General features: G+C 36.2%; 1 protein-coding gene across 2 annotated transcripts in view; it reads left to right on the top strand.

The window, feature by feature from the left end:
- The window catches only part of su(sable) (suppressor of sable RNA-binding protein), a 29,901-nt gene extending 12,665 nt beyond the window's left edge, over nt 1–17,236 (top strand). Inside the window, exons 2-8 of one of the 2 annotated variants that reach the window (XM_017619478.1) lie at nt 1,518–2,182; nt 2,438–2,664; nt 5,547–5,915; nt 6,012–6,862; nt 7,398–7,648; nt 14,846–14,958; nt 15,096–17,236. In XM_017619478.1, the coding sequence (XP_017474967.1) occupies nt 1,708–2,182; nt 2,438–2,664; nt 5,547–5,915; nt 6,012–6,862; nt 7,398–7,648; nt 14,846–14,958; nt 15,096–16,772 (3,963 nt within the window). In that variant the 5' untranslated portion in view covers nt 1,518–1,707 and the 3' untranslated portion in view covers nt 16,773–17,236. The remainder of the gene's footprint in view (nt 1–1,517; nt 2,183–2,437; nt 2,665–5,546; nt 5,916–6,011; nt 6,863–7,397; nt 7,649–14,845; nt 14,959–15,095) is intronic. The other variant, XM_017619483.1, reaches the window with a different exon arrangement.
- Nucleotides 17,237–22,348: the final 5,112 nt, after the last annotated feature.

The raw sequence follows: 22,348 nt of genomic DNA, 5'->3' as shown, positions 1-22,348 counted from the left end.
AAATTTTATCCTTGAAATTTCGAATTATTTATTTTTGGAAAATTATTATGGGTTAAGGACTTATATAAACTCGATAACATACTCGAATTTCGTCCTTTTAGCTTTATGAGCTTAAAAAAATACCTGTTCGTCCTTGTGAATCCAAAAAATGTTAATGTTTTTTTAATTCTAAAGAAATTTCCTCTTGCATTTGGTACCCATATTTTTATTCTACATTGCATTTAATTTTTTAAATAATTTTTGGAATTAATCATATCTTTGAAATTACAAAGTCCTCTAAAATAAATCCTGACGTCAGAGAGAAAAAATAAAAACGCCATTTTAAACAAGAAAGTAGGTTTAAACCCATTTATTTACTATTATTTATTTTATGGTGGTAGAGCTAAAAAAAACGTGGAAGCAATTTTTTTGATTTATGTTGTTGAAAAGTAATGAGTATCTAAATCCCGGAACTAATCCCGGGGCCTCGGGATCGTGGTAACGACATCGCGAAAATCCCATGATCGGAAAAAGCTGAAAAATTAACATCCCTAGCACATAGTGCATACATATGTATGTATGTATTATGAAAAATTCTTTATGCCTAAACTGTTTGCCTTGAGTAAACCGTTTTCGGTAATTCTTTTTTATCGGAAAGGGTGGTTTCATACTAGAGATCGGCACGGGCCTAAATTTTCAGGCCCGGCCCGGCACGAGTGCAAAGTCATCTTTCGAAAACACACACGAGCCCGCACGTTAAGAATTTTAATGGAGCCCGGCCCGGCACGACGGGACACGCCCCAGCCCGGAAATAAAGAGCCAACTTTTATTGTATGTATACATATACTACATATGTATGTACATGTTTTTAATTTTATGTTTATGTACATATGTACATATGTATATTTACTTAAGCGAATCACTTTTTTACATCAAAGATATTTATAATATATTTGCTGGGAAGTAGAAAAAGTGGAAGGTATTTTATGTACAGATATGTAAACAAAACTACTAAGCGAGTTCGTGGTGACAGCAAATATTCCGGCCCGTACCCGCCCGACGGGCCCCTGCGTAAGCCCGGCCCGTGCCCATCTCTATTTCATACTAATTTGATTCCTATCATTGGATCACGAAGAAATTAACGCTACTCTGAAATTTGTACATGAATATTAAAGTTGGTTGTCTTTTTTTTTAGAAATTACTTGTCTTTTATTTCATTTGTCCTGAAGATGTTCGCGATTTTCCACATTTTCTTCGCCAATTAGGCACGCCAAAAGAATTTATATACGTCACTTTATTTATATAGAACCTTACACGAACCTTGTAGCATCTACGCAATTGTGTGCGATTTTCATTGTGAAATGACTTATAACAATCACCTTGCAATTTTCTTTTTCCAAGAAAAGTAGTAATAGATTTTTTATTTACCAAAAGTCAAAGAAATTCGTTTTAATTTTTATAAAAAAAACATTGTACAATTGAATCTGAAGGAAAGGTCTTCAATGAACCCATTTTCTATTATAATTTTGTATTTGCAGATTTATTCAAATAAGATCTTCTAAAGTTATAAATTAAATAAAGGAAACTAGCCATAAAACCTTAGGTATATTGGTACACGTTTTAACGAATTTCCACAAACAAGGCGAAATTCCATTGACAACAAAATATCAAAATTTATTGAAAAAAAACAAGTGTTTGTTGTAAAAAACACATGTAACTCATGCAACAATGTCCGAGGAAAGTAATACAGTGAATTGTAATGATGTTACGTCCACAACCACTATGGTTACCACTGCGACCGCGGATGCGGCGCCCACTAAAAGCGCAATGTGCGATGATGCCCCAAACATAGAGACTGTCAATGTTGAAGATTTAGAAGACGGCGAGATCGACGATGATGATGAGGATGATGATGTTGTTGTAACAAGTGCCACAACAGGCAGTGCAAATAAGACGAGTGCCAATGCAACGGCGGCAACAGCCGCTAATGATAGCAATGCGACGCCTGCATCTACACCACACAAATCATTAACGGCACATCATAGCGTCGACTTGACGACGACCAAAATACCTATAATTGATTTATCGCATGATCACACACCATCACCCACAAGTTTGACAGGCGGCGGCGGCGGCGGCAGCGGCAGCAAGGCGGACGCACCCGCCAAGTCACGCAGATCCAAAAAGGGTCAACCACCACCAGGTACTGAACTGCATACTTTAATGGCAGGGGGTTGCAAGTTGCGACAAAATTAATGTGGGTATTCACACTTTCGTAGTTTTTAGGTTATCTAGAAATTGAATAAAAATAAAATTAAAAAGCAATGAATTAACCTAAAAACTCCGAAGGCGTGAATACCCACAATAAAGTAAAAGTATATATTTTTACAATTAATTTTATAGTTGAATGGTTTTAGTTATTTAATTTATTTATTTTTTATTTGTTTCTAAAACACAGACGATTATATGGAGGAGGTTGAAAAATTATTATCAAACGTCTTGAAAAAGTCTGGCGTCCAGCCACAAATGCCCAAATGTTTAGAAGCACGTCAACAGGAATCTACAGAACCCGAACCGCCTGTCCCTGGTCATGGACAGAGTCGTAGTAGTAGACGGCGTAAACGCAAAAAGCAACGTGACGAAAAGGAGAAAGAGAAAGAGAAGGAAAAAGAGCGCAAAGAGAAGGTACGAATTTTACTTTTTTATGAGCAGCAGTGCTTAATAATTAAGCATACTGGATACAGGTCTTAATAAAATTTAAAATTTCAAAACAGTAATTTCTCAATTCATCGCCATCCTGAAATATTAAAAAAATAACAATTACAAAAAAATTTTTCATAATCTGAATTGTTTAAATTAATTTCAATTGGTAATAACTCTTTTATTTGTTTTTATTTAACGATAAAAATGTAGCTCTAAATTTTATAAGGATTTTTAACGTCGCAGTTGTAGGAAAACCTTTTTTTTTTAATAAGGAAAAGAGTAATTAAAGTTCATAATCTAAATTGTGAAGAGATCATTAAATTCTTACACCGAAATTCATAAAAAATAGAGAAGATTTTAACTAAATACCTTACAAATCGAAAATTTCACTTTCTAAAGCTCTTTAAGCCTATTATATTTTTTATGAATAAGGTCATTAATATATTTTGTTTATAATTTCAATGATGGAGACTGACTCAAAATTTAAAATTTGCAAATGTTTGGCAAAAAGATTCTTGTATCGACATTGTAAAATTTTTATATTTTAAACAATTTTTTACTTTTATTGGATTCACAAGACGTGTTTAACGTCATTTTCTCTTAAAATTGTTAACCTTTTAATGTGAAATATCGGTTTAAATGCTGTTAAGGGGAGCCCTGCTAGTTAGTCCCCTAAAAACCATTTAACCGTTATTTTGCATTGAAAAATTTTAAGACTTCAATATATTGCGACGTTTAACATGTCTTGTGAATCTTCTTATTTTATCTACATAATTTTAGTTTAATTTAGTTTAGTTTATTAAACATACATAAATATACGCCAATCGGCATTGTACATCTAAAGTTATTTACTGAAAGACTTATTAGGAGAGTAGAGATATCAATTTACAAAAATTTCAATATTCCTTTATTTCTTAATTGCCTGTGCCAGCAGTGCTCTTTTGCGCCATGAACGAAGAAAGGGTTCCTCCAAAGATCTAAAGGCTTGTAATTCTGTTATGAGGTCCATGCAAGAGATTATTGTTATTTGATATCTCCACAGCTAGAATTCGCCTCGAACTGAGATCGGTCCTAGAGTACTCGAAGCCAAAGGAACTGAGGATTTCCGGAGCAGTTTCTTTAAAATTTAATGACTAAACTCAAAATAATATTCCAACAAGTCATTTTTAAGCGAAAAACAAAACCGACTTCAATTCTCATATAAAAATTTAAGATTATCGTTAATCTCTTCATGGTCCTATGATCGGATTTAAACCAAATTATTATGGAACCACCTGTGATGTAACACCTTTCCTTAAAAAAAACCGAGTTATCGAAATCGGTTAACGTGGTCCAAAGTTATGCGGTAACATATATATATATATCACTATCACTACATATTATAAAACAAAGTCACTTTTTCTGTCCCTATGTCCCCTTAAATGCTTAAATCTTGAAAACTAAGCAACGGATTTTGATGCGGTTTTTTTTAATAGATAGATTGGTTGAAGAGGAAGGTTTATGTCATTATAATGTGAAGAAATATATAAAGGGGGCGTGGCAATCGGACAAAATGTGGTAAAAACCCATAAATTTTTTGTTTACACAGCCATAAATCATAAAAGAATCCACCGATTAAAATGAAACTTACTTGAAGTTAAACTTTGAAATATTTACTTTCGTTCTGCATCAAAAAAAATAGTTGATTCATATCTTATTTAACCAAAATTGTTTAAACAAAAGCAGCACTTTTTCCAAAAAAAGCTGTTTGTGTGTTTGTTCGCTGTCAACCGAATGAAACATTAGAAGTTATGCGGGAATCTCACCCCACCTCATTCATGTCGAATTAGATCGTATGGTGAAAGAACTCGGTACGTATGTATGTAAGTACATATGTACGAATCTCTCGCATAATTAAATTTCGGACGTATGTATGTATGTATGTATGTATTTTCAATTCATGTCTTTATTGCCGTACTGAATTCCATTGCATTGAGGGTTTTTATACAGAAAACCCAAATTTGAAAAATTTTTAGTTGTGAGTGTTTTTTCAGCGAAATAAACCGCTCTGTTCACGTTCTATATTAATAAATCGCACATAATTAAAATACAGTTTTTGAATAGTTTTTATTGATTCGGAGCGCGCGTTAGATATTCCAAAGATAGCAGGAAATCTTCATGGTATAAAGAAAGGGGAACTGTTTTACTCCAAATGTAACGCGTGCGGGCCACGGGCAGTAATGAATAAATCAAAACTACGGGATCGATTTTAATCATTTTTTCAGTGAGTGACATAGGCCTTATATTTTATTTCCGTGCGAAGCCGGGGCGGGTTGCTAGTATATATATAAAATACCAAAAAAATATTTCGACGAGTTAATAAATTTCTCCTTTTTGTGAAGTCGGTACAAAAAATAAAAATAAAAATTATTAATCCAAATTTCAAGAAAAAATCCCTCCTTATTTGTTTTTCTAGCAAGTGTTCTAGCTCTGAACTAAAGTTGAAGTTGAGTTGATAACTAGAAAGCGTTCAGAACTTTTTTTCAGTTGCTCTCCCAGAGAGAAAAACACAACACAACCACATGGAAGGAAAGTTCTGAACTGTAACGATGTATCCGTCTTAATAACAAATAAACTTTAACATCTATTGCAAGTCTTTTAGTAAATAAATTTAAATATTCGTTATTCTCTTTTATGATACCTTAGTTTTATTTTGGCTTCTTATTTTAATTTGTCTTATTATATTTTTTTAATTTCCTTCTTATTTATTATTTATTTATTTTTTAGTTAATTTTATTTGTTTTATTTTTTTAACTATCCTAATATTACCATCGATGACTCTACCTTCAATTGAATAACAAATTGCCACATTTCCCCTCCTCCAGGAAAAACCACGCTATGCGTCACCCGAACCGTATAATACGCCCATTACACTCGACGACGATGAGGACGACTTTGAAATGCTGAACGTAGTCGGCGGCAGTCCTTCCAGTACGCCCGTGCCCAAATATGTACCGCCACTATACCCACCCTATGGCTCTGCTGAAGACTCATACACATCATACGATAGTTGTGACTCGTTAGATGGTGGTGGGGAAAGAGGTGGTGGTGGTGGTGGTGGTGCAGAAACAAAACGCCGTCGGAGACGTGGTAAAAAAGATCGCAAACGGGGACGCGATCGACGTGCGCGTAGTCGTGATGACAGTGCACGAGGTGGGGCGGGACCAGAGAAGCGTTCGCGGCGTGATTCCACGGTATGAATCTATTGCTCGTGTCTACAGAATCTCTTTATTTAATTAAATGCTACTACTTTGTACTTATGTATGCATTTTTGTAATTTTTCATTGTAGGATGACAAACATCGCCAGGAACCGCGCAAATTGGAGCTGTGCAAATTCTATCTGATGGAATGTTGTGCAAAAAAAGATAAATGTTCCTATATGCATTCAGATTTTCCATGCAAATACTACTATCTGGGCATGGAGTGTCCCACTCGAGAGACATGTAAATTCATGCACGAAGCACCATTGTCTGAACAATTGCGCAACATACTCTTGAAGCATTTGGAAACCGCACCAAAAGAGATACTCGGCAATTTTAAGCGGGTAACACGTGAAAACGCTATAGTGATGATGACCAAACGCAACGAAGAGCTTTGTAAAGAATATAAGGTGGAGAATACTTGGTCTGCGATAGTCAATTTACCAACGTCTAATAATCGTCGTGGTCAAGGTAATAATATGCTAAATGATCATCACCTGCAACAGCAACAACAACAAATACTGCAGCAACAACAGCAGCAACAGCAGCAGCAACAACCGCAGCAACAGCCACACAATAACATACCCTCGCTATTCGATATTGTTGTGAAGCCACCAGTCTCGCTACTTGGGTTCGATAAACATCGTAAATCTCGATGGACGGATTCCCCAACACATGAAGATACAACAACTGAGGCGGCAGATAATAGTATGCAATTACCTAGCCATTTGGATTTGAAAAATCTTGAGGGTATTATGAAAGTCGAGCACATAGAGAAACTTACGCGTTTGGGTATAACCAATTTGCAAGAAGTCAATCAGTTGACCATTGGCCAGTTGCAGCAGGTTGGCATCGACTTTGTGGAGATAAGCGAAGTGCAAAAGAAAGTGCAAAGCAGAATCGAAAGCAGCAGTGCTACGAATAATGAGGGCGATAATATGTAAGTAAAAAATGTTAAATAATTCGCTTACTCGCTTAGTATTATGTAGTGAACAAATAATTTATGCCGCTTAGTTTTTGTTGAAAAACAAGGTTTTATGAACATGCAAAAGTAAGCGTATAAAATATTTCGTAGTTATGTACATACATACCTTTTTGTTTAACAATTTATAACCATTTTTTGCTTAAAAAGGTTTTAATATAAATCACATAAAATAAAACATAGAAATTATTCGCCTGTTTGCACTCCTTTTGAATTTAGTAAAATTATATTTTGTATTATATTTTCTCAATATTTTTTAAATTACCTTATATTTCTTTTAGTTGTTTGTACTTTTTTAGAATACTCTTTATTTGCTTAGCTTCATTAATAATCCAATCTACTACTACTTTCTGTGTAGCTTAAAAATAATTAAAATAGTATACCTATTCATTCCAATTTAGCTATTTTCTAACTTTTGTATTGTATTTGTATTGATTTCATTTGTTTTTATTTTCCATTTCACGTAAATTTACTATTTGCCGTGTAACTGTAGTCCTGTTGCAACACGCGATGTTGATATGCGTTCTCTTCCTAGTTCTACAACAACGATGGCGACAACGAAAGCCCCTACATCTTCCGTTGCTGACTCTTCGACGCGGAATAATGTTAACGAACATTTAGAATTGGATAAAGATGGCTTCGCAGGCTCGAGCTCGAATAGTAATAGCAGTAGCGGCGTTGTGCGTGTCGATTATTCACAATATTTAAAGGACTCTAATTTGGCATTCGATCGCAGTGATGCATGTGAGTATACAAATTTAACTCATATATGAATTCTATGAGGCCTTTGGATTTGCCCATTGATATAAGGGAAAATGTAAAGGTTGAGTTCGTTGCTTAGTATGAGTTTGCAATTTAAAGGTCACGGCTCAGCGGGCCATGGAGTTCGAGGTTTTGTTGTTCTTGTAACAGCTTACAAGTAGAAGTTTTTTAGCTTCGTTAAATGTGTCCTATTAGTTTCTAGCGGCTATATTTGTGCATCAAAATTCAGAATCGGACAGCTATTTTCCCGAGAAATGTTCTGGCGCTTTTTCGTTCAGCTCTAAAAAAAAAAATAGTTTACTAATCTGGAGAAAGAGTACAGCTATGTATATCCCTTGAAATACGTTCCCACGACAGTCGGGAATTATATCTGGCCAAGGACTTTTATTTGGGGAATTTGTATGCCTTTAAAAAAACAACAACAGGTCTCTTCAAATACCCAGAGAGTGTTCGAAAGCCTTGTTGTTTTTGTTGTTATTGTAGCGGCCAACAACCCCGACCAGATTGGTTAGTCCCTCAATCGTTGTCGTCAAGCTCTACTAACGGGGGACCCAAGAAGAGTGCAGCTTCGAAAGGGTCTGTTCATAAGCACAGAGGCGTTTGTAGAGTGGGGTTAAGTAGGCATGCGAAGATATGTCTCGAGTCATGGGGAGTCTCTCCGCATGCCGGGCCCTGGTTTGGCACATCTGCGTTTACGCTCAGTTACGAGTTTAACCTGCTGCAGTAGCCAGAGCGAAGTTGGGCTATTGTGGTCCGAGTCTCCCGAGGCAGACGAACCTCTGTCTGTGCTTTGTATAGTGCGAGAGTAGAAGGGCCTCTTGAGTCTTTGCTGCCGGGAAAAGGAGAGTAATCGGATGATAGGACTTTCCTTTGTTGGACGGTTTCCCCTGTTTATGCAGTGGGACCGCTCCACCCATTTTCCAGATGCTTGGAATGATGAGAGTGGTCATAGCCAGGTTGAGGGCCTTGGTTAAATAGTCTTCTCTCGCAGGACCCAAATTTTTCAGCATCGGCGTGCAAGTTCCGTAGGGTCCAATGGCTTTGGAGGCTTTCGCCTTCCCAATGGCTAGCCTCACTCCGCTGCTGGTGAAAACAAGAGGCGCGCTATGTGTTGGCAGTTTGTGCAGCCTTCTGGTCAGTCGACGCTTGGTTTTGTCCGCCGGAGGATGCAGTGTGAACTGTCGGCTAAAATAGTTCACGCCTCGCTCCGGATCCGACGAGGCATGGTCGCCGAAAGAGATTTCGACTCTGTCGTCACGCTTCGTCGGATTGGAGAGTGACCTCACGGTTGACCAAAGCTTGGTCAGACCAGAGGCGAATTTACAGGTCTTCAGATGCTCTTTCAACTTCTTCCGCTTATGTACGTTCATAGTTGCCGAATTTCCGCGTTGAAATCCCTGATACGGAGATTTCTGGGATCGGCCTGGTGAAGGTTGTCACGCTCATCGGCTAAGACAGCCGCTTCGACAGGAAATTTCGGAGGGGGGGGGGTCCGAAATGCATGCATGTATTTATACCAAAAGATCTTTCAGATCTGCCGCAACTTCTTTTTCCGCTTTTTTTAAACTATGTCGAAGTGATGTGATTAGAGGATCGGAAGATGTCAACAACATTTTCATTAAATCAGCATTTTGGTCAAACGAATGTACATATACTCGGAAGTTATTAGTTCGCACCATGGATACAAAAAAGAAGGTTGTTCCATTTTTTGACATTCTTTGTTGTTGTTAACCATTTGAATTTTAATAAAATTATGACATTTCATCAAATTCATGCTACCTGATCACTAGAAGAAATATTTTTCTTTAAAGCAAAAGATATTAGGTTCGTTCGCGTAGCTGTTAATTGTTCATGTTTAACCAAAACTTACAAGTTTTTGCGTTCGCGTACGCAAAAAACTTGCAAAGTAGGGGAAATTGAGAGAGCAAAGTGACATTTCATTTTGAGGGGAAGCTGCTGGTTTCTGCTGGAAAAATTTTTGCCAACAGCAATTTGCCAACAGGAAAACAGCTGATCAAAAACAGCTGGTTGGCATTTACGCAAATCACAAAATTGAATTTGATGATTTGGAAGTTAAAAATTACAAAATTACTAATTAAACTTGTAAGAAGTAAGTAGTTATTTGTTTAATCAATAAACTGTGCCAGGATACCACTTTGTAATGAGTTTTCGTACGTTTTAAATTTTACACTTTTGAATGTAAACAAAAATTATATCAGCTGTTCGTCTAATTTGCAAGTTCCTGCAAATTTTCTGTTCGCGTACTATTTTGGATATTTCTCTCTTGTGAGCGAACAGATGACATTTCGCCGGAATTTGGCAGTTGGTTGGTTTCTGTTGGAGATTTTAAACGAACGCACCTTTTATCAGTACATTCAAAGATGTGGAATATGATTGATGTGACCAACCGTACTTCTTTTTTCGCTCTTGTACTTCGTACTTCGAAGTAAAGTCAAATGTACTTCTTTGCGATATTTTGTATTTCAGGAGGGAGATTTTGTATCGAATCGCTATCCGAAAATTGTCGCTACGTGGTTTCAGAATCTCCCCCCAGGTCCTGTATTTCTCCGACCTTCTGGACGATCGTCACTTGACCTGGGCGATAAATTCGTTCAAACCATTAAAGTCGCCGGCGACCAATGGCATCATATATGCGCAGCTGCAAAGGTCTCTGAATATGTCGTGCTACTGGTTGGATCCTATTTATGCAAACTGCGTGAGGACCGAGTACATCCCCAAGGCTTGGAGGGTAGTCAGTGTTGCGTTCATCCCGAAGGCCGGAAAAGGCGCACATCTTCGTGACAGAACTGTCGCGGCGGGTGGGGGAGCGCCTACACTCAGTGCAGAGTCATTATAAGCACTCCACAAGGTGGTGTTCTCTCCAAACTGCTCTGGATTGCGATTGTAAACGACCTTCTAGAGAAACTGATAAAAGTGGGCTTTCGGATGATCGCCTATGTAGATGATATGAAACATTTGGTTAAGGGACGATTTCTAGATTTCTTTAGGATCTGGCTCAAGGCTACCTGAACCAGGTAACTAGGTGGGCGATCAACGGCGGCTGTCGTGGAAGCCTAACAGAGAGGAAAGGGTAAGAAAGGTGTCGGTTGCTTTATATTGCTGTAGGGAAGCTATCGGTAAAAGGTGACGTCTCTCGCCCAAATTAATTTATTAGCTCTAGGAAACCAGATTTAAGCCTATCTTCTCTCATGGAGCCCTTGTCTGGTGGAACTCACTAGAGAAGGCTACACTTGTAAAATAAGAATTAGTGGAGCAAATGGAACCACACATACACTGGCGCTTAACATACATATGTTGAACAAGGCGCCTGCGGATATTGCAGACAGAATTGTCACACTACGAACCGCTATTCGGCTAAGGGAAACCGGGTCCTTTTGTGACAAAAAAAGGAAAAGAAGACGTTTCTCTGCCGCAGCAAATATTTTTGNATTTGGTTAAGGGACGATTTTTAGATTTCTTTAGGATCTGGCTCAAGGCTACCTGAACCAGGTAACTAGGTGGGCGATCAACGGCGGCTGTCGTGGAAGCCTAACAGAGAGGAAAGGGTAAGAAAGGTGTCGGTTGCTTTATATTGCTGTAGGGAAGCTATCGGTAAAAGGTGACGTCTCTCGCCCAAATTAATTTATTAGCTCTAGGAAACCAGATTTAAGCCTATCTTCTCTCATGGAGCCCTTGTCTGGTGGAACTCACTAGAGAAGGCTACACTTGTAAAATAAGAATTAGTGGAGCAAATGGAACCACACATACACTGGCGCTTAACATACATATGTTGAACAAGGCGCCTGCGGATATTGCAGACAGAATTGTCACACTACGAACCGCTATTCGGCTAAGGGAAACCGGGTCCTTTTGTGACAAAAAAAGGAAAAGAAGACGTTTCTCTGCCGCAGCAAATATTTTTGTATGGAACTTTAAAGCACGTTACCTCACAAGGGCTAGCGGTTGGGGTTCTGACAGGCCATTGTGCGATTGGTATTCATGCCGTGAGACTAGGAATTTCATCTGATCCTTTCTTATCGGCTGTCAGGATGAAGATGAAGTGGAATCATCTGCACACTTTCTTTTAGACTGTCCAACTTTCGCGAGGCTAAGATGGAAGCATTTTGGCTCGGACTTCCAAACAACCACTGAGCTCTCAGGGATCGAAATTTCGTAATCGGCTCGCGGCGTTAACTTAACCCAATCTAAGCTGTACTTCTTTGAGCTATGAAATAGTTGGTCACATTAAATATGATGGACTTGAAAATTATGCCGGCTACATAATTTCGAAAATGGGGTTGATGGCAAGGTTTCGGATGGCATGAAGAAAGTAATCCAAATTATACTTACATATCGTCGTTTAAAGTACAAAACCGCGTATCGTCGTTCTGCAAAACCGCCATCCATTCCAAAAAAACATCCATTCGTCCTGAAATATAATAGCCAGAAATGCGATTGCTTTATAAAAAAGAGAACAATTTTGAAATACGAGTATTTTTACTCTCTAGAAAATAATTTATGCAACCTCACATACGCAGTTCTGCATTTTGTTGATACGCGGTTTTGTACTTTATACGACGATATGTTAATTGTTTATCGGTGGACGGTCTGTTTAAGCCGACCTCAGGTTTCATGCACACATTAGACACTTTAAGATCAATATTTGTGAAAGCTAATTAAATAGTTATTATTATTATTATTATTATTATGCGCGCGTGGTTTCTATTATAAAATAAAAAGAACAATTACGATGAAGTCTTCTTTAATAGTCTATATNTTTTTCTTAACAGCGGTCGTCCCTCGGCAGGCAATGGCAAACCTCCGAGTGTATTTCTGCCATGAAAAACAGCTTCTCATAAAAATACAATCGCCGTTCGGAGTCGGCGTAAAACTGTAGGTCCCTCCGCTTTGTGTGACAACATCAAGGCGCACGCCACAAATCGGAGGAGAAGCTCGGCCAAACGCCAACATATGAGTAAGCGCCAATCTATTATATTATTAATGAAAATAGTGCGAACCACGTATGTAAGTAAAAATAATTACCAAGCACTGATAATGATTTTTGATTTAAAATATTATTAAATTGGTATAAATGTGGGAAAGAAAATACTCCGATTTATTGTTTTAATATTATCAAAGTGGCAAGGCCGTTTATGAAACTTCCAAAAATTTTATTATCCGTCAAAAGTTGTTTATTTAACAAGGTAGAAGTGACAACTAGCTCGAACTCTCTTGTAGCTAGTTATAATGTCAAAAAACTGTAAACAAACAAGTTAACCCTATGAGGTGCGCGTGCTATGTTTGCTACAAATTAGCATCAATTGAACCTCATCATGGTGAAATTATAACAGGTGTAGTAAAAAGAGCGAGATGTAAAATTTTACCCTATCTTATTTGAAAATTTGCCTTTAAAAATTTGTATAAGATAGCCGCATGTCAGGAAAATAAAGCGAGAAAGCTTTTTTATAACCTCACCTGCTTATAATTTCACCATGGAAATGCATCAGCATAAATACAAATATATGTATGTACGTGTACTATTTTTAAGGATTACTTCAATATTACCTTGAAAGAATTTTAGCTGCATTCGCATCTTATATGCACATATACATATAATAATACCTCATAAAGGAAACCACGTCATTAAATGAAATATATGTTTTATGAAACTGTTTTAAACATTTTTTTTGTTTCTATTCGCCCAATGTTTTTGCGCGTTTAGTTAAATATTTACTTCTAAAAAACATCCCCACTTATAAAAATCGTTTTAATGTTTTCTTCTACATACGTCTACATACATCAGTGTAAATCTAGGTCCTAACGCGGTTATGTGTCATAATATTGTAAGAAAATTCTCTTACTCAGTTCTGAAATTCCGTGGCTTCAGGCAACCAAGTCTTCTAACTTCGCAACTAGGCGCCTTAAAGTATTGCACCACTTTCCACACAATGCAACGCTCGTAGTTCCTGCTCCTTTTCATTTTTGTATATGTATGTATCTATAAATACATGTGGTCGAAAAACAAAAGAAAAATCACACAATTCAAAACTATCTCAAAGCACAATTTAACTTTTAATGAAAATTAGAAAATGCCAACTTGAAAAGGGTTAAAAGTTATTCATCATTTGACATTAGGTGCGTTCGTTTAAAATCTCCACCAGAAACCAACCAACTGCCAAATTCCGGCGAAATGTCATCTGTTCGCTCACAAGAGAGAAATATCCAAAATAGTACGCGAACAGAAAATTTGCAGAAACTTGCAAGTTAGACGAACAGCTGATATAATTTTTGTTTACATACAAAAGTGTAAAATTTAAAACGTACGAAAAGTCATCGCAAAGTGTTATACTGACACAGTTTATTGATTAAACAAATAACTACTTATTTCTTACAAGTTTAATTTGTCGCATTTTGTAATTTTTATCTTCCAAACCATCAAATTAAATTTTGTTTTTTTTGCGTAAATGCCAACCAGCTGTTTTTGATCAGCTGTTTCCCTGTTGGCAAATTGCTGTTGGCAAAAATTTTTCCAACAGAAACTAACAGCTTCCCCTCAAAATGAAATGTCACTTTGCTCTCTCAATTTCCCCTACTTTGCAAGTTTTTTGCGTACGCGAACGCAAAAACCTGTAAGTTTTGGTTAAACATGAACAATTAACAGCTACGCGAACGAACCTTTTATGATTCAATTCTCACAGCTACCTTTTTCAGTCTTTTAACGCAAAGTGAAACCAATTGTTTTTTTTTTTTTGTTTAAAATTATAAGATTTTTGACTACTACTTTTCTTTTGATTTTTTTAAGGGTCATTATTTTTATATAAAAGTATACATAGCTCTTTATCTAACACAAACAATATAAACAGTTTTACGTCGACTCTGAGCGGCGACCGCTATTAAAAAAATATATATAAACGATGCCAATAAATACATATCCATAAGCATCGACGAGTTCGATTACTACATACATACATACATACATACATACATAAATATGTATTTATATATAACAATAAAAAGTATAAAAAAACGAATATATGTAAATATGCCATGAAAAAATTTGGAAAAAAATTTTTAGGCGTTTCGTTAAACAATGAACTTTTTCTCTTAAGTGTTAAACACACTCTCGTTAGTTTTTTCCACGAGTCACCTTTACTTAAGGTCAATCTTTTTTTCTTTCAGTTGATGATGAACGTGATGAAGAACAGCTAGTAATAGATGTTGGTCACTTGGAGCATGAAGAGAATCCGCGCCTGGCAATCACGAGTACTGAAAGCGTGACCGTAAACGACGAGGTATGTACAATATTTATATTCAAATATTTCTACAGTTAATATATTTTACCGTTAAATGTAATTCAATACCAAAAATAACTTATATTTTAAACAATACATCTAAAAAATATCGCATGAAATCGTTCTCTTTCTTTCAGCCAACGCCGAAAACTAGTGATTTGGCTTCCAGACTAGGGCTTCATTTAAATCCCTTCAATCCCTTTAGAACAAATGCAAGTGATTTCAAAAAGACCGAAGAGAAGACAACTACCAACAGTATCGATAGTTATCAACGCAATGATCGTTTATATGCGCCCCCAGCCCGACGACGAGGTCGTTCTCGTTCCCGTTCACGCTCTCGTTCGCGCTCCCGTTCACGTTCGCACACGCCAACCCACTCACAATCCACCACACCAGAAGCTTCAGACTCTGCGGACAATGAAGACGCGCCTGTTATTAAAAAACAGCCTGTTTACGAGCGCAAAACGATGTACGACTTAAATGTTGCACAGGCGGAAGAGGATGAACGCAAGCAATCAGAGAGGAGTGCCAAAGCCGATAAGGATATGCGTTGTCTGAGCGGTAGCGGCAGCATATTGCCCTTCGAGGCCGTGACAAATTACACGCCCGCCACTGAAATTGACGCTTCCTACACTTCTCATCTGCCAATGACATATAAGGTGCGCGAATTCTCTCTGCCACCGGCGAACTATGCAGACCTGCGTCGTAGCTTGCGTGCCACTACACAAACAGCAGATCCGCGCGTACGACGCATACTCGGATTGCCGGAGACACGTGCCACTACGGTTGCTCTGAAGCGTTCGGGACGCAAGCTGAGCAGTACCATCGCCTCGCCAGAGGCTGAAGAATCACCAAAATACTATACACCACCCAGTAGCAGCACCAGCAGCAGCGGTGTAGCAGCCAAGGAGCGTCGTTCTAGTATTACCAAGCCTACGACATCACGTTCGGATCCACGTTTAGATCCGCGCTGCGCAGCAGCCTCAGCGGCAACGGCCGCCGCTGCAAAAGCGAACGAAGCAGAGAAAAGTGGTGCGGCTGCAGCGGCAAATAGTGGCGGTAGCGCTGCTAATGACAGCGTTGTTTCGAGGATTGCAGGCTTAGGTAAGACAATGCGAGAAAAAATGCAGAATTCCGCATGGTATCGCGATCTAAATTCCAATATGAAAATCCAATACAATCAGGAACTGGCTCGGCTAATCACCGAGCTGCGGCGTTTCCACCAAGACACCTCGCCAGATAAGAATTTCAATTTCATCAATTGTAATAAAAAAATAATCGATGATATACTCATTAATCTTGGCATTTTCATTGATGAAAATGGCGAGGTGAATAAAATCGATTCTGATAAAGCGGATGATACCGAAATGAATGCGAATGCCGAACGGCGTGGCGATTTCATGCAGCAACTGGATTTCCCTAACCCAAAATTCGATCTACCCAATTCGGGCTTCGGTTTCCCGAACCCGCCATTCGATTTCCGTTTTCCACCACCATTATTCGCCGGTGGTCTAGCAGGGATCCGTACGCCAATTCCCGCTGCCGCCACGAACTTGACACCGCGTTTAGATGGACCCAGTTTGCTTGGCATGCCACCGATCGGTAACTTCAATCCCTTCAATGTCGGTGCGGGTGGTGCTAACTTTCAAGCCGGTGGGCGAGGGCTGCTTGATGCCGGACCGCAGATGGGCTTCAATGGTTTCTTAAACTTCCCACAGCAGAACATGGGTGGCGGTGGGGGCCCGCGAAATTTCAATATGGATGGCGGCGGGCATAACAGACGTAATCCAAATAATCGTAGACACTTTATTTAACAGCTGAGCGTGAAGGCTTAAAGTGAAGCTACGGCAGAAAAATCCCTACAAGAGGTTGAACATACAGAAATGAAGGAAGATATCAAAAGAAGACTTAACTTATAAATTTAAAAAATTTATTTCTAGTGTGAATATATAGATTTTAACGTTAAGTACGAAGGTATCCAACATTAAGTAGGTACATAAGAGTCGTGAGTGGTGCATGAGTGTTTAATGGCACGTCGTACAGTGGGACTCAATGTGCGCGAATGTGTTGGCAAAATGATATATAAGCATTTTTTAAAAAGCTTCAAATTATTTTTTAACTTAAACGGTATGCAAATGAAATTGTAAAAATCAGTGTTTATAAATATGAACTAAAAACATTGGTGTATAATTTTTCTTTCAATTATTCTTAAAACAAAATAAACTCAAATACGTGCACAAATCTATGTACATATGTATATAGATGCGTATGCAAATAACGTGTGAAAATTGTTTTTTGTTTTTGTTGTTTTTTTTTGTTACGTTGAGAACAACGTTTGGCTAAACGAGAGCATAGTTACGAAATGTTCCACACTGAAGATTTGTGTTACTTGATCCCCAGTTGTTTGTGTACAGTGGTCAAATTAACGTATTCACGTTCGAATGAAATTTGATTCGACCTCGGCATCCGAAAACTATTTTTAAGCAATTAAAAGTAATACGACATTAAAGTACCGTTACTATATTTTTTCAGTGAAAATTGCATTGATTTCGATCGCCTTCCACGAAGATTCGGCCTTAGTCTCCTTACCTAGGCGATTTCCTTAAATTTTATTCAGTTAGAATCTTCTCGAGATTCAAGGTTTTCGAAGTCTTTTCATGTTTAAGGAGATACAAATTACATTTTCTATGTAATCTTTGGACCACGCGTAGTTCAAAATGATACTGGATATATTTACTTCGCTTTAAAGAGTGAAAATGCTTTTCCTAAGAATTTAACTCGAGAAAAGTTCTTTGCACAGGTATTATATATATAAATATCTATAATTAAAAAAAACTGAGATCACATTAAAAAATTAATATTAAGTAATACAAAAATTAAAATGAAGTAAAGAAAAATTAAATAAATTAAAGTTAAACAAAGGAAAATAAAATGAATTAAAAATGAAAACAGTAAAATTAAATAAATTATAAATTAAAAAATAAATAACATAAAAATTTAATTAAATAAATTCAAGTAAAATAAAATAAAATATAATAAAAAATAGAGAATAAAAAGAGAATATTAAATAAAATGAAATAAAAGAAAAAGATTTAAATAAAATCAGGGATGGGCACTAGCCGTAAAATAGCAAGTTTTTTGTTTTTAGCGATCGTATTTTTAATTTTATTTTTCTAATTTTTTGGATCAACATAACCATTAAATTTGGATTTTTTTCAATAACAACACGGGGTAACAAAAAGAAATTTCTGCATATTGAAGCAAACCTCTATATCCCTATGTTATTCGACGCGCTGAATGCGAATCCGAGGTCTGTTAGCTTCCATCACGTCAGGTTCGAGGTCATTTGAAGGTCAAGTAGGGAAAAATTCATTGAATAAACCTGAAAGTTCAATACAATTCTTCTGAATTTGACCTTGGGATAACCTTGGCACGACTTCTAGATGACCTTAAAGAATCAAAATACCCCCATATTCGGATATAACGACATCAAAGTCAAAAAAAAATTAAATTGTTTGTACTATTTGACCCCCAAATGACCTCGAACCTGACAATATGGAGGTTAACGGACCTCGGACTCAGGTTCAGCGAGTCTAAAACCCCATACATATGTAGATTTATTCAATGAATTTTTCCCTACTTGGCCTTCAAATAACCTCGAACCTGACGTGACGTGGGCTAACAGACCTCGGATTCGCATTCATCGCGTCGAATAACATAGGGATATAAAGGTTTTGTTCAATATGCAGAACCTTTTTTTTGTAAACCTGTAATCGTTATTTTTTTCGGCCATTATTAACCGGTATAATGGAGACTCTTTTATGACCGATTTAAATCTTTTATCATCTAAAAAGTAAATCTGAAGATAATGGTGATAAAACAAACAATAAATATATGTGAAAACTTACAATCAAAAATTGATTGATAAAATAAAAATCCAAAAATAACAATTATTCTTGATCTAAAAAAAAATAATAAAAATCACAAAAACAAAGGTTAAGTTTTATCAGGAAAATAGAAATTAGATTTTAAATTATGATTTTTATTATATTATACTATTTATCCCCTCAATAAAATAAAGTAGAAGAAAATAAAATAAAGTAAAAAATTAACTAAAATATTAAATATGTGAGTATAAACAAGGAAAAAATTAATATAAAACATAATTAAGTTAAACAAAACACAAAATTAAACGAATTAATATAAAATTTAATAAAACAGAGTAAAAAATATAAAGGTTAATTAAAAGAAGATGCAACAAATGATAAAATTAAACCAGAGAAATATAAAATTTTAATTTAAAACTAAGAGTTAGGAATGTGAAACTAAAAAAGCAAAATGTAAAAAACAAGTCGAAAATTTTTACATACCTTATTTAAAAAATCTTAAAATATTTTTAACTTTTGAATTTAATATTTTATTTGCAAAAAGTTTATTCGCGTTCATTGAAGAGATTTTGTTTTAACAATTCCCTAAAAAATAATATAGGTGTTATAACCAGATAACTTCATAACCAAGTACACACCCGCGAAAGAAAGATAATATGTGTACAAAATAATGTAGATTTTTGCATGGTTATCAGGTTAACTGGTTATATTTTTATCCAGTTTCCAACAATCATAAACTGTGAGAAGTAATAATCAGAAAACTAGATAATCTAATAAACATACAAATGTGAATACAATCTGAAAATATTAATTTTTGATATCAAAATAATATGGATGCTCACATCCGCCATGTTGTGTTTTGTATTAAATTTACCATAATAATGTACATTGCAGTATTATATTTTTTAAGCAGGTTACCTAATAACCAGAATGATATAAATACCTGGACATATGTATTAACTTAATTTAAATAGAGGAAAAAAATATTTATTTTAAACAAAATCAAGTAACAAAATATTGGAAAAAAATTAGATTCTGTAACCTTTTTACATTATGCATATTCATTACTTCTGGTTTAAGGATATTTGGCTGGTTGGGTGAATGAAAAAAAACACCTACATTATTTAATAAATACATAAAAAGTCGAGAAGCATATTATCTGATTAGAACAATTGGCCTTTTCGGGAATGCCATATGAACAAATACTCCTTAAAATTATAAATTAAAATAAAACAATTTTTTTGTTTTGCTTGTAAATTCTTGTGAACAACTTATTCACATGAAATTATGGAGCTGATTGTTTTTAATTTTTTTTGCGCCAATAATTAGCTCTCAATATATGTGTTTGAAACAAAATCGAGCCTCTCTCAAGCTCCCCCCTCATCGGCACAAATTTCACAGAACAAAAAATTAATCAACTACTAGCCCTTAAATAAATATGCGCTTAAATACATTTTGTCAACACATACACAATTTTTGCCCTGTCTTGCGTCACTGTGCGCAGGCACCGCTTGTGCGTACACGAGTGCGAACAACCAGTAGAAAGTAAGCGGCACCCATAAAATAAATATTGCTAGCTTTTGCAAATACTATTAATCAATCCAGTGGTTTTGTGGTGACGAACGTAATATTTTTGGTATTTTTAGGAGTTTTGATTTGATGAAGTCAATTTCGGTTGCATACTTTTGTGCGTCATGTGGGAAAGCGTAGTGAAATAATGGAAAATAGTCTATAAAAAATATCAGTGACGTCGTATTTTTTAATTTGAAATGCATACATACTTATGACCACTTACGAGATTTTATAAAGTAAGCACATGTGTACTTATGTAGTTTTGGTTTAATTGCATTTCACATGTACATAATTACATACACACAAAACTTTTGCAACTAATTTAAGAAATTCTAATTTTATAAAGCACCGTAAGTTATTATTAAGTACTATTTATTAAGTTTGCTTTGATTGGGGAAAAAAGTATTTTGTTAGAAAGTAGGATCATCTGGTCTTACCGAAAGTAATGTTACCAGTGTTAAGCAATTACAGTACACACACACACACTAGCTATAAAGCTGTTGATTTTAATTTGGCGGAGTCATAACCTACATACATACATACATACATATGTACATATTTACATACATACATTTTGCATATGTAAATATAATAATCATATTCATTTAAATATTAAATAGTATATACATAGTTAGATGGTATCAATATTGAATCTGTGAAAATTTTGTGTAAAATATGTAGATAATACATATTCTAAATCAATAAATATGTACATACAATTAAATAAAATTTGAAATATGAACCGGTGATTTTTTTTTTAATTTTAATAGGATATTTACAAACAAAATTGGATTGCCGGAACAAAGTATTGGCACAAAAATATGGTTCGTTCTTTTTATCAGATTTTAATCAGATTTTTCATATTTTTTTTTTGAGTATGCTAATTTGTAGCCCAATAAATTTTATTATAACAAAGTACAAATTTTAAGTAGCTAGGAATTAACGCTGAATTTTAGCAATTTTTTTTCACGCAGTCTCTTCTATACAAACAATTTTTTTCGAAAATACTTTATATGGAAAAAATGCAAAACACCTTCTACAAAAAAAATCTCAAACTTCAATGCGATTTTTGACTAACTCCGAACCTGCATTTGTTTTTACTAGAATTTAAAGGGCTGCAAAACTGCATACTCGAACAATTCTAAAAAATCTGATTAAAAGATGAAAATTTGCAAATTTTGCAAATAAAAATGCCGCCTACAGGACCCCGCTGCGATCGGGCGCAAAGCGAGCCATGTGGGACCGCTATAGAGAACTGAAGACTGAAGCGAGACGTATATATTTGCCGCAATAAGAGAGGCCGTAATACGTGAGGTCGAAAAGCTTGAATGAAACCGCCCTAAAATTTTATCAGAGAGTTAGGCGACTTACGGAAAGTTTCAAGACCAGGGCGAACTCTTTTAAGAACAACCATGACGACCTAGTGACTGCTGTCCAAAACGTACTTAAATTATATTCAAATACACCAAATCTTTGGAAAGACTCGCGAAAATCACACACATCATCTATTTGTTGATTTCAACGCAAATAAGTTGTCTTTGATGGGCTATATGGGCTTTACAACGATTTAGACATTGTGCAGCTACGCTGGCTAGGTTGTTGTTGTTGCTGTTGCAGTGGCTACAACAACCCCGCCCAGATCGTTTGATATCTCAGTCGTTGTCGTCAAGTTCCACTAACGGCAGCCCTAAGAAGCGTGCAGCCTCAATAGGGTCCGTCCACAGGAACAAAGGCGTTAGGGTTCTCGGGGTGAGGGGTCTCTCCACATGCCGGACACTCATTTGGCACATCCGCGTTTAGTCTGCTCAGGTATGAGTTTAACCTGCTGCAGTAGCCAGAGCGAAGTTGGGCTATTGTGGTCTTTGTCTCCCGAGGGAGATGAAGCTCCGTCTCGTCAATGTCCGGTGGTTGTGTGCCTAGAACGGCATTCA

The sequence above is a fragment of the Rhagoletis zephyria genome, unplaced genomic scaffold, assembly GCF_001687245.7.
Source record: "Rhagoletis zephyria isolate East Lansing unplaced genomic scaffold, Rhagoletis_zephyria_1.1 Rzeph_scaffold_00036, whole genome shotgun sequence".
NCBI lineage: Eukaryota > Metazoa > Arthropoda > Insecta > Diptera > Tephritidae > Rhagoletis > Rhagoletis zephyria.
Note: the sequence above shows the minus strand (reverse complement) of the source record. Positions and strands in the feature narration are given on the sequence as shown.